Here is a 15,857-nt window from a genome sequence, read left to right on the forward strand (position 1 = left end):
AAATTCCACACCTGACCTCATGTGACAGGTTGTAATCAAAACACAGGTACACTAAAAATACTGTACAAAATTATGTTCAGGCTATATACATAAGGTGTATATGAAACATAAATAAACTTCATGTTTAGACTCATATCTCATCCCCAAGGTATCTGATTATGTATATGAAATACTCAAAAACCAAAAAAAATCTGAAATCTGAAACACTTCTGGTTCTAAGTATTTTGGATAGGGCATACTCAAATTGTAGTATAAATTAGTGTTGATGAAATTAAAGTATTATGAGTACACCATAAACTCTGTGTCAAAGAAAAATAACTATACAAATCTAAAAGACAAACAAAAAAGCAAAATACTCACCCTCTGTACCACAAGAATATTATCCACCAAGAGGTTGATGGGTACATAATGGCAATAATGTCATGAAAACCAAATGTTAAAAGTTTACAACATACATGAGGAATTAATTTTCCAAGTATCCAAACAATGAAACCGTGCCTTTTGGTTAATTATTCTCTTCCAGATAATAGAATCTTTAAGTGATTGTTAAGATAATATTTCAAAAGTAACTTGAGATATTATTCATGTTTTCAGATCCTAGAGAAAGGAACTATGTAACTTTAATTGAGTATCATCCTTAACTTATAAATATGCCATGGTTAAGCCTTCATAGCCTTCATTTCTCTTTTATAACTTATGGAAAATAAAATAGAACTGAAAAATATATTAAATTAGATCTTCAAATTCTTACTGAAAGTATTTCTAAATTCTAAAAGATAAAAGTAGCAGTTCTGTATCTTCCAATCTCTTGATTATCCAAATAATTTCATTGTACAGTCTTAGTGACCTTGTTAAATAAAATATATAGGAGGTCATTAATTTGAGCTGAGCTCCTGCACCAGGCCCCAAAAGAACAAAACAAATTAGAGTCCTTATGCTAAAGTCCCATGTCACAAATCTGAAGCTAAGTTGTTTATTTGACCTTTCAATAATCCAGGAGAAAGATAACTGCCAAATTCCCAAATAGGCCACTTTTAACAAGCATGATAAGGAAAAGTAACCTAGAAAAAACCCCTAAGAAGTTCCGAACTTTCCAGCAATGATGTAAGATATTTGCTTATGCAATAAATTAGCAGAATTACAGAAATAAATTATAGAAATTGTAATTTTTTTAAATTTCAATTAAAGAACTTTATAGAAAGTTATCAGAAACTTTCATATCCTTTTTAAAAAAAATTTTAGTTGTATATGGACACAATACCTTTATTTTATTTATTTATTCATTTTTATGGGTGCTAAAGCTTAGAACCCAGGGCCTCACACATGCCAGACAAGAGCTCTACCACTGAGTTATAGCCCCAGCCCAACCTCCGTATCCTTTTAAACTAAACTCACTACTTTTGGAAATGACAGTCACAAAACATCTTTTGATACCATAAACATTTTCAGCATCTTGATCATTCCCAGGCCTAATGGACCCAAAGGCGCATGGCTTCCAGGATGCCACACACTGTCCTATTTATTCCTGCATGACTCATCACTCCCCTTCATTCTTTTTTTGTTTTTGTTTTAATAAAGTTTTATTTTTTCTAATGTACAGTTGATTGGACCTGTTCATGCATCTTCACCAGCAGCTGGGGTATCTCCACCCTTGGTATTTCTGGTATAAATTACTTGAGCTCTGTGTTTTGAAACCAGTTTGATAAGTCCTTTACTGAGGAGCCCCTGAAGGGCTGCCCTGGCCAGGGAACCTTGAATCTTCAGTCTCTCAGAGACCACAGCTGGGGTAATAAGCTTATAGTTGGGAACTTTCTTACAGAGTTTGTCATAAGTAGCTTTGTCAAACAAGACTAGATTGTTCAGCTTGTCCAGAACTTTGCCTTTGGACCACTTCTTTTTGGCTTTGCCCCCAGATTTGTTCACCGGGTCCTTGTCTTTCTTGGCCGACTTTCCAGCGTCTTTCTTCTTATCGTCCTTGGGCGGCATCTCGAAGCTTGGAGAGCAGCAATCGCCACTGGAGCCTCGTCAAGATGTCGGACAAAAAGCTCCCCTTCATTCTTCTTTGTTATTTGTCTTCTCCCTGATCTCTGAACTGTAGAGCACCTCCATACTCAAGCCTTAGCCCCCTACTCTGTCTAGTATCCCCTCAGTAACTGCATCCAGTATCATAGTTTTAAACACAATTTATTTTGTATTAGAGCTCAGACCTCTTTCCCAAACTCCAAACATATATATTCAACTGCCTACTCAACATTTCACTTGGGTATCTTTAAGGACCTCAAATTCAACATGTCCAAAACTGACATCTTTTTTTCTCTGTACCAGAGATTGAGCCCAGGGGTGCTTCATCACTAAACCACATCTCCAGCCCATTTTTAGGTTTTTGTTTTAAGACAGGGTCTGGTTTCTCTCAGTTGCTTAGGGCTTCACTAATTTGCTCAGGCTAGCGTTGAACTTGCGATCCTCCTGACTCAGCCTTCCTAGATGCTGGAATTATAGGCACGCACTACGATGCCCAGTCAAAAATGAACTCTTGATGTTCTTCCCAGTCCAACTCCAGTCTCAGTCCAACCTTCTACATCCCAAATGATGGCAAACCTAGTTATGCTTAGGCAAAATACCTAGGAAATATCCTTGATTTCCTTCAAACTATCTAAAAATATTGTCACCACTATTTAGAAAAACAGCCAGAATCAACTTCTAACTACCTCCACATTAGTACCATAATCTACTTCAATGGCCTCCTGACAGTTTTCTCTGTTCCTTATCCTTGAACCCCACGATCCAATCCCAACACAGCAATCAGAGTAATCCTGTTAGAAGGTAAGTCTGTTCCTGCCACTTGTGCTCAAAACCCCCCTACAACTCCATATTTCCCCAGGAAAAGCCAAGAGTTCTCACAATGGCTTACATGATGTAGACACCATTTACCTCTTTGAACTAATGCCCTATTATTTTCCCTTCACACACCCAGCTCCAACTCCTTCCTCAATCATACCAAGTACTCTCTGCTTTAACTATCCCCTCTGCCCGGGTACTGTTTTGCCAGAGACCTTCATGGTTAACTTCCTCAATTCATTTAATTCTTTGTTCAAATGTTACCGTTTTCATAAAATCTATCCTACTCCCACCTATCCCACTAGTACTACCTTCACTTCTTTTTTTTTCCACAGCACCTACCACTTTCTAATGTACCATACATTTACTTTGAATATTGTTTATTGTCTTTTCCCTAGGAGGCTCCAACTCAGTTGATGATAACTGTTTCTTTTGGTTCACAGATGTATGCCAAGTACCTGCATACAACAGTCTCTATGCCTAACAGACACCCAGTTAACATTTGTTGAATGAAAGAACTGAATCTCATATGCCAGTGGTCTGTCTATGGCAAAGGACTCATGAGTCATGAGTTCAAACTATTTTTTGTTCAATCTAGCCTAACAAATTATAAAACCTACTAGTCTTACAAAGGATAACAAACCTTGCAAATAATGACTTCAACTATTGTTCTTAAGACAATAAAAATATGGCTTTAATCAAAAAGGGACCATACCCCGCTGCAAATTTTTGGTCTACACAGTGTTGAGAATATACTCATTGTTGTAGATAAAAACAAATTTAGAAGAATCAGCTCTAGAAAGGAGAACTAAAGGTTAAATTGATTTAAATGAATTTGTGAAAAAAAGTGTGTTAAAAACAAGATGACAGCTGAGCACGGTGGCACCCAGTGGCTGATGCAGGAAGATCGAAAGTTCAAAGCCAGCTTCAGCAATGGCAAGGTGCTAAGCAACTCAGGGAGACCCTGTCTCTAATATAAACTAGGGCTGGGGATGTAACTCAGTGGTTGAGGGCCCCTGAGTTCAATCCCCAATACCAAAAAAAAAAAAAATCAAGAGAATAAAGAAATCTTAATTAAAATAAGAATACAATTTTAAATAAGATTCACAATGATCTCTGCTATCTATAAACTGTTTTCAAAAAACTCTTATTTAATTCTTACATGAATTCTGAAAAATATACTATTTTCAATCCTATTTTGTAGATATGTAATTGATACTAAAAGAAATTAGACAAATTTCAGCTATTAAGTAGAGATAACTAGTTTCAAATCCAGATTCAGATACTTTCTTTTTTAAATTTTTGAAGTAACTGCAGATTTATAGGAAGTTACAGAAACACACCAAAACAACTATGTACCCTTCAGCCAGTACTCTAGAATAGTTACATCTTATGTAAATATAGTACAATTTCAAAACCATGAGTTCACATTGGTCAATGTACTTTTTATTACAGTGCCGGAGAATCATAACAGACCACAAACATGACTCAAAGATTTTTTTTAAACTCAAGTGAAGACAATTGACACATATACATAAATAAGTAATTTCTGGGTATATAAGGTTCTGCTCTGATAATTACAGAATTATGTTACATTTGGTTAATATAAATAACATCACTGAAAAGGCCTTGAAAATATGGGAAGACTAAAATATGGGAAAGTAGAACAAAGCTGACAGACTTTTTTTTTTAATCAGCTGAACAAAGCTGATAAACTTTTCCTCATTTACCAAAGTGATTGGTTATCATGATTCTACAGACTATCACAAGACTGGGCTCTGACTAGTTGACAAAACTATTCTCAGTCAGTGCAGCAGCGCATACCTCTAGTCCCAGCTATTTGACAGGCCGAAGCAGAAGGATCCCTTGAGCCCAGGAGTTCAAAGCCAGCCTGGGTAAAAGAGCAAAACCATGCACCATAAAAAAAATAAATAAACTACTCTTGAATTTCACTAATTATCATCTTCAATTTCAAACACAGACTCTTTTTCTTCCTCCCTTCTGTGCTTTTGACTGTACTGTTAAAATTAACCACTTCATCTTATGGAAAATTTTTCCTTCGTTGGCTCTCAGGACACTGCACTCACCTGAGTCTCCTTAAATCTGTCTTTTTTTGTTTTCTATAAACTATTTACTACAAAAACCTCAGACTAGCCAGGCACAGCGACACACGCCTGTCATCCCAATGGCAGGAAGATCGCAAGTTCAAAGCCAGCCTCAGCAAAAGTGAGGGGCTAAGCAACTCAAAAACCACCTCAGACTGGGGCTGAGGTTGTGGCTCAGCAGTAGAGTGCTTGCCTAGCATGTGTGAGGCACTGGGTTTGATCCTTAGCACCACATTAAAAATTTAATAAATAAAGGTTAAAAAAAAAACTCAGATGGGGCTGGGGATGTAGCTCAATGTTGGAGAGTACTTCCTAGCATATGTAAGGCCTTTGGTTCAATTCCTAATATCTCAAGAAAAAAGAAAAAAAAAGCCTCAAACCCCTTTCTTCCAGCACAAGTTAGAACTGCAGTCTCATTGGTGCAGAGCAGAGCAGTTTTCCAAGTCAAAAATCTTATGTGCCATTGTCTGGGCAACTGAGCACAACCAACCACAGCTCCAAGGTCTTCTATGTGTTTCCTGGAATTCCTTTTCCATCCTTAGCTAGGTTAGATTTTACTAATGAAAGGCACTCGTGATTTTAAGTCCTTTGAGTATATGCCAGGAGAGCAGGATAGCAGGGTCAATCGGTGGTTCCATTCCAAGTTTTCTGAGGAATCCCCATACTGCTTTCCAGAGTGATTTGCACCAATCTGCAGTCCCACCAGCAATGTATGAGTGTGCTTTTTCCCCCACATTCTTGCCAACATTTATCATTAATTGTATTCTTGTTAATTGCCATTCTGACTGGAGTGACATGAAATTACAGTGTAGTTTTAATTTGTGTTCCTATAATTGCTAGAAATGTTGAATATTTTTCATATATTTGTTGGCCATTTGAACATCTTCTATGCAGAGAATGTTCAGTTACTTTGCCAGTTTTCTGATTGGCTTTACTTGGTCTTTTTGGTGTTAAGTTTTTTGTTTGTTTGTTTGTTTGTAGATGGACACAATACCTTTATTTTATTTATTTATTTTTATGTGGTGCTGAGGATCAAACCCAGGGCCTCATACACCAGGGGAGCACTCTACCACTGAGCTACAACCCCAGCCCTGGTGTCAAGCTTTTTGAGTTCTTTGTACATCCTGGAGATTAATGCTTTATCTGAGGTACAGGTGGCAAAGATTTTCTCCCATTCTTTAGGTTCTCTCTTCGTGTTCTTCGTTGTTTCCTTGCTGTGAAGAAGCTTTTTAGTTTGATTCCATCCCATTTGTTGATTTTTTATTTTACTTCTTGCACTCTAGGTATCTGTTATATCCAAAGAACTAAAAATTAGCATACTATACTGATGCAGCCTATCGATGTTTATAGAAGCTCAATTCACAATAGCTAAGCTATGGAGCCAACCTTGATGCCCTTCAACAGATGAATCAATTGAGAAAATATGGTATATATACACAATGGAATACTACTCAGCCATAAAGAAGAATGAAATTGTGGCATTTGCCAGTAAATGAATGGAACTAGAGATTATCATGTTAAGTGAAACAAGCCAATCCCAAAAAACAAAGCCTGAATGTTCTCTCTGATATGTTGATGCTAACACTCAATAAGGCTTGAGGGAAGAATAGAAGTTCATTGGATTAAGGGGGTTGGGGATATAACTCAGTTGGTAGAGTGCTTGCCTTGCATGCACAAGGCCCTGGGTTCAATACCCAGCACTGCCCCCCCCCAAAAAAGAAGAAGAAGTAGTTCTTTGGATTAGACAAAGGGGAATGAAGGAAAGAGGAGAAGATGAATTGGACATCACTTTCCTATGTATATATATGAATACACAACCAGTGAAATTCCACATCACATACAATGGCAAGAATGGGATCCTAATTATAATAAGTTGTACTCCATGTATGTGTGATAGGTCAAAATAGACTTTACTGTCATGTATATCTAAAAAGAACAAATTTTTTTAAAAAGGAACACACGACGTAGAGAGCACAAAACTTATTCCTTGGAGGTAGCTGGAGGAAAAGAAGCAGAGTCGCAGTAGCTTTTGAGAAAGGGCTTGAAAATCACATATTTTGTTGCTGTAGCCCAAGACACAAGACAGAAGCTTTCTCAAAGGTGCTTATAACTGTAGCAGTTTCTACTGAGCTTCAGAGACCTGCAGGTCTTCTGCTTTCCTCACCTTTCCATCCTAACTTTCCTTACTTTCTAAGGTCACTTGCATGACATTCATTTCCCTGGTTCTTTCACTATTCATGCAGGCTCAAATTCTCAGATTAAAACTCTTATACCCAAAATTTTTTAAATGCCTCTCTTTTCCTTATCAGTCCCAGACTACTGACCTGATAGACAGATAAGACAGACAGATTTCAATTAGTTTGTTCAACATATTCATCAAATACCTGGAGAAGGAAACAAATCAATCTAGTAATGGCAGTTGCCTTTAGAGAAGGGACACTGGGCAGCTGGAGAACAGAAACAGAAAAAAAAAAAAACTTTTTTTCTGTATACCCTTTTGAACCTTATTGAATCACAGTTTAATCATACATCATCTAGTCAAAAATAAAGTCATTATTTAAAAGTATATACTCACATTTTTTCTAATTCCTCTAATGGCTACACAGACATGGGGGTTTTCTGTGTGGTCATTTATAGGTCTGACTATCTCTCAGACCTCTGGGCTGTAAGTAGGACAAGAGTGAGGAGGAAAAGAATGGATGTCAGGAATGAGGTTTTTGCACTCATAGAGAAAAGATCAACTATAAAGCTAGAGCCAAGGCTTCTCGAGTTTGGAAGAAGAAATTTTCTCCTTAACTCACTGGTATATTTAACAACTACTCATGACAGATATAAAGACAAAAGTGTCCCTACTGCTATAATTAAGGAATAGATAAAGTGCTATGATGAGAGACATTGATGTTGGGCCTAGAACCTCAGACAAAATAAATTTTAGAGATTATTTAGTCTCTAGCATTATTTTTTCATTGCTAATAAGCTAATCTTATCTTTCATCTCATCCTCTAAGAAATTACAGCTTTTTAAAAAATTTATTATGATACTGATAATTTCAACATATTACCCTGAAAGTGACTAGTCCAGAGCATGATACAGGAATTGTAATAAATTAAGGGATTTAAATCAGACAAAATATAAATTACCACAGTTCACTAGACCTTTTAATATAAAATGTATATTCTGGGGAATGTGGTAAAATAAAGCAATGAAATATTTTCCCAACTTTCAGTGCCAAAGCCATTATTACCAACTGGTAGTATCTCTTTACCAAAGAATTCAAGGTTTTTCTATGATTAAAAGAAAAAAAATGAGGGGCTGGGGGTTGTAGCTCAGTGGTAAAGCATCTGCCTGGCACATATAAGGCACTGGGTTCGATCCTCAGCACCACATATAAATAACTAAAAATATTAAAAATACAACTAAAAATATTTTAAATGAATTTTTAAAGTTCTATTTCAATCCTTGTTAATTAAAATGAAGGAAAAAAGTCTTCCTTGCATCTGTCAATGCGCCCTCAACAACTAAATTAACAATCATAGTGAGAAGTGTCACACTGTAATTTCAAGTATTTTTGAAAAAATTTCCTCATTTCGGGGGGCCTGGGGTTGTGGCTCAGTGGTAGAGTGCTCACCTAGCATGCACGAGCACTGGGTTTGATCCTCAGCACCACATAAATGTAAAATAAAGATACTGTGTCCACCTAAAACTTAAGAATAAATAAAGAAAAATTCCTCATTTTCCTGATGACATAAAACAAAAAAGAACAAAAACTACCCTAGGTAACACAAAGCCACAGAATTTTTAGAGCAGATGATAGTAATGAGGGTGTATTCATCACAACTATACACAGGTGAAAGTGCAGAGACACCCACTCCCTGGCCAAAGACCACCTATCAGGAACAGTGCTTTATGATGCAAATCTATTGAAACTACCTGGTTGATGGCAATGGACTAAACTGTGTATACTGACTCTAAAATCACCCTTAAGAAAGCACAAGAACAGGCTTAAGGATAGAGTAGCAAAGGAGTAAAAGCATCATCAAGAATGTAGAATGTCGGGCTGGGGATGTGGCTCAAGTGGTAACATGCTCCCCTGGCATGTTCGGGGTGCTGGGTTCGATCCTCAGCATCACATAAAATAAAAAAGATGTTGTGTCCACCGAAAACTAAAAAATAAATATTAAAAAATCTCTCTCTCTCTCTCTCTCTCTCTTTCTCCTCTCTCAAAAAAAAAAAAAAAAAAAAGGTCTTACATAATATGATGGGGTTTTTTAAAGGGGGCAGGACCAATACAAAAAGTTCATATCAAGCATCAACACCTATTATGAAATTCACCAGAATACTACTTCTCCTCTATTCCATATAATTTCTAAGAATTAGTAATCAACCAAACAATATGCCAAGTCATCTTCTAAATATAATACCTATACAGACTCCAAATCTTTGTTTCAGAAAAATAAAACCAGTTTTAAGTATCCATGGTGCTACAGAAAGTGGCACCCCCTTTTTCCACAGAAAAGCCCTCTTCACCATGGCTGATTTTAGGACTGTCAGCAAAAGAGTCTCTGCAAAAGGGTCCAATGTAGATAAACTTCCTGTTTTCATGTTGCCCTGTTTACTTGGCCACTGGCCAAGAAGATACTAGCACTCCAGGTGCTGGACACCCCCTTACTAATTTTTCACAAACATATCCAGTATAGTACTTTAAAAATATGCAAACAAGGCCTCTGGCCTTGAGCTGGGCTTCACAGAGATGTCTACATTTTTAAGATAAGTTACAAATAGGGTCCATGGTAACAGCTGGCAGGGGGAGGAAAGAAAGGGGAGAAGAAGCTCTCCACTTCTCAGGTGTTGTACTTGAATAGTTAACTTGCCCAGAACAGTGAAATAAAAAGCTGCTTTCATGTGAACTTCTGCAGACTGTGAACTTCTGAGCCCCTCCCCTTACATGCTAGGTATAAAACTCTAAAACTCCCTGAACTCAGGGTTCAGGGGATTGGTTGATTACAGCAAAAGCTGTGCCCTCTGAACCTGGCTGCAGCCAAATAAAACTGTTTCCTGCTGTCTTCGGTGCCTTGCTTCGTTTGTCCCTACAACACTAAAACCAGTATTCCCAATCAAAATTCCCTAAAATATCACAGATACAATGCAAGTTTTCTGCTCAGTCTCTGAGCAGAAAACTTGTGCAAATGGTATCTATCTCTGCATTAAATATCTGTATTTAAAATTTCTCAAGTCTACACAAATCCATTAATTTACAATATATTGTTGAGCACTCACTACTTGCCAAAAAACTAGGTCTGGAACACATATATGAACAAGACAAAGTCCCCACCCTAAAGAAGCTCACAGTCTAGGGACAGAGAAAACTCAATTATATCCAGGGCGATAAGTCAGTACATAAGATACGGATGAGGAGAATAGAGGGGCCCTCAAGGAGAACTGTGTGCCCCAGTGCTTTACTGTTAACCACTTCATTTCCACACTTTAGGAAACACTGTTGCTAATATGTTAATATTATTTTTTTAAAAAAACTCTTTAAGAAATAAGTGATATGCAGAGGTTGACTAATAAGAGTAACATTCTTTTGATGGCCACCAGCCCTAATTCCAAAAAGATGGTTAATCCTAGCTCTCTAAGGTAGGAGTCTTCAATTAGTCAATGTAACAGGAAACTTCTGAGATCTGGGGGAAAAACTGCTGTAAGTCAAGAATAATTGAAGCAGCAAGCCACTGTTAGGGTTTTATGTATATCTTGTAGCCACTGTAGGAGTTTATATACCTTGGGATAGAAACAAAAGGTGAGACCTATTGCCATAATAAATGTAAAGTAAGATTCAATTTATTAAAAATTTAATCTACTCCTAACTTTTAGAAAAATCTACAGCATAGTATAATGCATTATAAAGTGAGATACTTTGTATATAACAATCCATAGATATCATTACACTCCAAGTATTAAAATAGAAAAGACCCTCTCTTTGAGAAAGGAAAAAATCTTCAACACAAGATAATATAATGCTATAGGAAAGGAAAAGTTAAAATATCTCTTGAAATCTTCATCTGATGAGTAAGAAGGGAAGTCTCTTCCTGTTAAATCAAGGCACTAATCACTAACAGCCCTGCAGTCCTGTTTAGCAGGATAAGCACACATTCTTCCTGGCCTCTACTGCCTCCTGGGGGTTATAGTACGTTACTACTCTTCTAAGAAAATAAATAGAAAATACAGACATGATTTTCTACTAACAATATGGTACAAAAGGTCTGTAAAGCTCTTTTAATAACAAATAGGCCTTTCCAAAATAATCTTTTTTTAAGAAAAACAGTCAGAAACTAAGTACATAATAAAACTTAATTATAGAAAGTGGTTGCTAATATGATTAAGAACATCAAGGTCTATACAGCATTTTTGTATTTTCAAAGCACTTAGCCAACATCAAATGATTAATCTTTACAACATTCTTCAGGTCAATATCATCAACATCTTTTTACAGAAAAGAAAATAGCAAGGTTAAGTGAGGTATTAGAAATTCAAGAATTAGTCAGTAACTAATCAGCAAAGTGCCTCAGGAGAATGATTTAATGTAAAATATAAAGTAGTAATACATTAATTCATCTCTAATACCCCCTGACCTATCTCTAGGAGAAATTAATTATTCTCTCATCTGTGGTCCCATAGCATTTTATAGATTCCTCTATTGTAGGACTTAACATTTTCATATTACAGTTCTTGGTTTGTTAATCTCCCTGACTAAACCCTGTTCTTCCACAGGGCATTTCACACTGCCTACCACATATCAGGACACAATAATGAATCATGCAGTCATTTGTTCAACAAACTATTAAGACTCTACTACCACCTACTGTGTTTCACTCACTGTTCTACACAAAAGGGATTCAGTGGTGAAAAAGAGAGCCAAGTTCCCTACTCGAATGGAGCATATATTCTAGAAGAGAAAGGCAGATGACCCCAAACCAAAAACAACCAGGTAGTAATAGCAGCTCAATTCACAATAACTAAGCCATGGACCAACCTAGGTGCCCTTCAACAGACGAATGGCTAAAGAAAATGTGGTACATATATACACGAGGGAACATTACTCAGCCATAAGAAAGAATGACTTTATGACTTTTGCCAGTAAATCGATGGATCTAGAGACGATCATGATAAGTAAAATAAGCCAATCCAAAAAAAAAAAAAAAGGTCAAGTGTTCTCTTTGATATGTTGATGCTAAAATACAAGGGGGAAGAGGAAGAATAAAAGTTCAGTGTATTAGACAAAGGGGAATAAAGGGAAGAGCAGGAGGTTGAGAATAGAAAAAAAAATTTGTTTTGAAAATGTAAGAATAGATTTATCTTTCCATACATAATCTTTGTCAGTGGATGTAATTTTATTAACTAATGCCTTCAATTGCAAAAAAATGTGATAAATAATTATTTATATCTAAATAATTAACCCATCTTAGAAAAAAACTTTGTTTCAAAAAATTTTATAGATTTTTATGAGAGATCTATCAGAGAATAAAATGAAATAAACTAGTGTTTCAATAAACCTCTAGCAGCTTAATAGAAAGAGAAAATTGGTGTTAGAATAACACAAAATAGGACTATAAACAGTTTTAAAGTGAATTTATTCTTATTTAGTGATCTTCTGTTAGTCACAAGAAATGTCTTTTATTCTTTTTCATTAGAAATAAAATATAATCCCATATTTCAAAAAGAGAAGCACCACAGAGAAGATGGAGAATGAAAAAGAGACTACAATACAGTATGACTAGAGACAGCTGAGTGGCTTCATCAGATCAGGCCATGATATCCCAGCCGTGCCAGGGAGTAAGGAGACAATTCCTGGTGGCAAGTGCAGAAGGCCCAAAGTGGGGAGAAAGAGGAAGGGGTGGGGGAGACTACGGTTACAATATGGTGGCAAAGGGGTGAGCAATAAAAGATGAAATCAGAGAGGCCAGATCAGAGCTTTCTTGGGCTATTATAAGGATTTTATTCTGAGATAGAAATTTATTTAAAGCTTCATAGTATATATTTGCTGATTTGAATTGCTGTGTTTGCCTAGTAGGTAGCACTAAAAGGAAAATTAATACTGGAAAAGAAAATTGCCATGCTATTGGTTAGGGAGCTTTTCTGTTTTAATAAATTACTTTTTAGTGAAAAGCTATTTTATAATTAAATCTTCAGACTAAAGGATAAAACAGCAGTGTCTACTAACATTTTAATAGAAGATAGAATAATGAGATTTTGACAGTCATTATTGGAAGAAATTGAAGAGCTTCTGCATAAAACACTGTACATTATAGATGACTGTACTAGAATCTTATGCTAATCACTTATTAATTTTGCAAAGCCTAAGATATCTCCAAATAGCTCACAAGAAGCACCAGAAAGACATCTGGAGAGGAGGCTCCTGAGTGAAAGTATGGAAAAATCATTAAGCACAATAAATCTTTTCCTCTTACAAGAGAAACCAGAATGAAAAAGTAACATATGAGAACACTCTTGCCATATTAACTGAACAAAATACAGCAATAGCCTAAAAATTAAGGTCAGATTCGTATTTCACCTGAGATGATATAGGTGCTGTAGAAGCCTCAAGGATAATACCAAGCCATTACTCCAAGATTCGGTTAGTCTCACAAATACTCACTGTGGAGAAAAATATTATCATTTGCTCACTCGAAGTGGGAGATTCCTAAATGTTTGTTAAACTGCATTTTCTACCTTTTCAATGTTTTTTAATTGTCCCAAAAAATACATATCACAGGTGGAAGAGTGAAAACTTATTTACCATACCTCTTCTCATACCAGCTACAACATGTTAAATGCTTAAATTTAAACAAAGCCCTGTGTATGTGTGTGTGTAAACACATGACATTTCAATATAAATTCAATTTTACATTTTCCTAAAAAAAAATACATATCACAAAATTTGCCATCTTAGCCACTTGAATGAGTTGAGTTTCATCATTGTTAAGTATATTCATATTGTTATGCAACAGATCTTTAGAACAAATCATGGCATTTGCAGGTAAATGGATGGCACCGGAGAAGATAATGCTAAGTGAAGTTAGCCAATCCCAAAAAAACAAATGCCAAATGTTTTCTCTGATATAAGTGGGATAGGAAGGGGGAGCATAGGAGGATTAGATGAACTCTAGATAGGGAAGAGGGGTGGGAGGGATAGGGAGGGGACAGAGGATTACCAAGGATGGTTGAATGTGATGGGCATCATTATCCAAAGCACATGTATGAAGACTTGAATTGGGTGTCAACATACTTTATATACAGAGATATGAAAAATTCTGCTCTATATGTGTAATAAGGATTGTAATGCATTTCACTGCTGTTGTATTTTAAAAAATAAAATCAATAAAAGATTAAAAATAGAACTTTTCATCTTATACAACTGAAACTCTACCCCCACCAAACAGCAACATTCCCTTTGTACCCTCCCCCACACCCTAATCACCATCATTCTACTTTTTATGTCACTTTTTTAACTTACAGCATTATAAAAATATCAAAACCCTACAAAAGAAACTTCATATACAAACATTTGAGTTGGTGTTTTGGTTTTGTTTTTGCTTAAATGACATTTCACCCATTTCCTAAACCACAATGTGGATTGTGGGAGGGGCTAAGAATAATCTTCAATATGTAGGCAAAAACACAAAAGAAGTGACTTGAGATACACATTGTAACAAACGTTGCACTATTTCCAATCTGCCATGAATACTATCAAAATATTTACAGAGAAAAAGGTTATTGCTAAATAGCAGTAGGGCAACTAGCCAAAATGGCATGATTTATTCATATGGAAAAAGTACATAATATAGCGGGAGAATGGATACCACATTTAAAAGACCTAAGTTTTGACAATAGCCTAACAAATTATAGTAAAATCATCATGTTTTTAGCCTTTCTACATTTTAGAAAGAACTTCCACATGTACAAGTGCATTTAGTCAAATCACAATTTCTCCAGATCTCAGATTTCTTTAGATATAAAACAGTGATAAAAATAGCCACCATGATGACCTCAGAGATTTGAACCACAGAGGGAAAGTGAGATAAATGTAAATGCAATTTGAACACCATAAAACACAACGACACACATAAATTTCCTTTTTAATGATTTTTTAATATACATACATATTTTAATCTTTTGTTGTTGTTATTTATTTATTTTTTATGTGGTGATGGGGATTGAACCCAGGGCCTCATGCATGCTAGGCAAGTGCTTTACCACTGAGCTATCTCCCCAGACCCACACATAAATTTCTAAAAATAAATTTTAAATTTGTTACTAATAACAAAGCAATAGCTGACATAGTGCTATGCATGCAATTCTTTACTAAATATTTTTCAAATAATTTATAGCATATTCCAGATTAGCAGTAGAATTTCCTCTATTTGGGGCCAAACAACAACAACAACAACAAAAAGAAAAAAACTCTTAAATCTGCTAATAGCAAGGTCAAAGTTTTGATCAAGTCAGGCACCATGATACATACCTGTCATCCAAGTGGCTCGGGAGGCTGAGGTAGGAGGATTGATAGTTCAAAGCGAGCCTCAGCAATTGAGCAAGGTACAAAGCAACTCAGTGAGGCCTTGTCTCTAAATAAAATTCAAAATGGGGCTGGGGATGTGGCTCAGTGGTTGAGTGCCCCTGAGTTCAATCAAACAGTATCCCCCCCACAAAAAAAAGGTGATCAAAATATAGATCTACATACTATTATATAATGAGAACAAAAGAGTGGTATGTTTTATTCCCATCACATTAAAGGGACAGAATTATAGGTGTGGTTATTCACCATACATAGGAGCAAATCTTTAAAGAGATACATTATATGTAAGTAACTTTTTCCAAGTTACTAAATTTTGAGTTACAAATTTAGTAGTTACCGAG

General features: G+C 36.0%; 2 protein-coding genes across 3 annotated transcripts in view; both read right to left on the reverse strand.

Annotated features, from left to right (window-relative positions):
* The window catches only part of TTC28 (tetratricopeptide repeat domain 28), a 622,345-nt gene that overhangs the window by 541,068 nt on the left and 65,420 nt on the right, over positions 1-15,857 (reverse strand). The gene's annotated exons all lie outside the window — the stretch shown is intronic.
* On the reverse strand, positions 1,551-2,001 carry LOC308645555 (small ribosomal subunit protein eS25-like). The gene has a single exon (XM_081287764.1). It carries the CDS (start codon positions 1,984-1,986, stop codon positions 1,615-1,617), a length of 372 nt encoding a protein of 123 aa, XP_081143890.1. The 5' UTR covers positions 1,987-2,001; the 3' UTR covers positions 1,551-1,614.

The sequence above is a fragment of the Spermophilus citellus genome (assembly GCF_964194105.1).
Source record: "Spermophilus citellus genome assembly, chromosome: 3".
NCBI lineage: Eukaryota > Metazoa > Chordata > Mammalia > Rodentia > Sciuridae > Spermophilus > Spermophilus citellus.

Coding starts and splice junctions, on each gene's coding strand:
- LOC308645555 (XM_081287764.1), bottom strand. CDS start 1,986: ATGCCGCCCAAGGACGATAAGAAGAAAGACGCTGGAAAGTCGGCCAAG.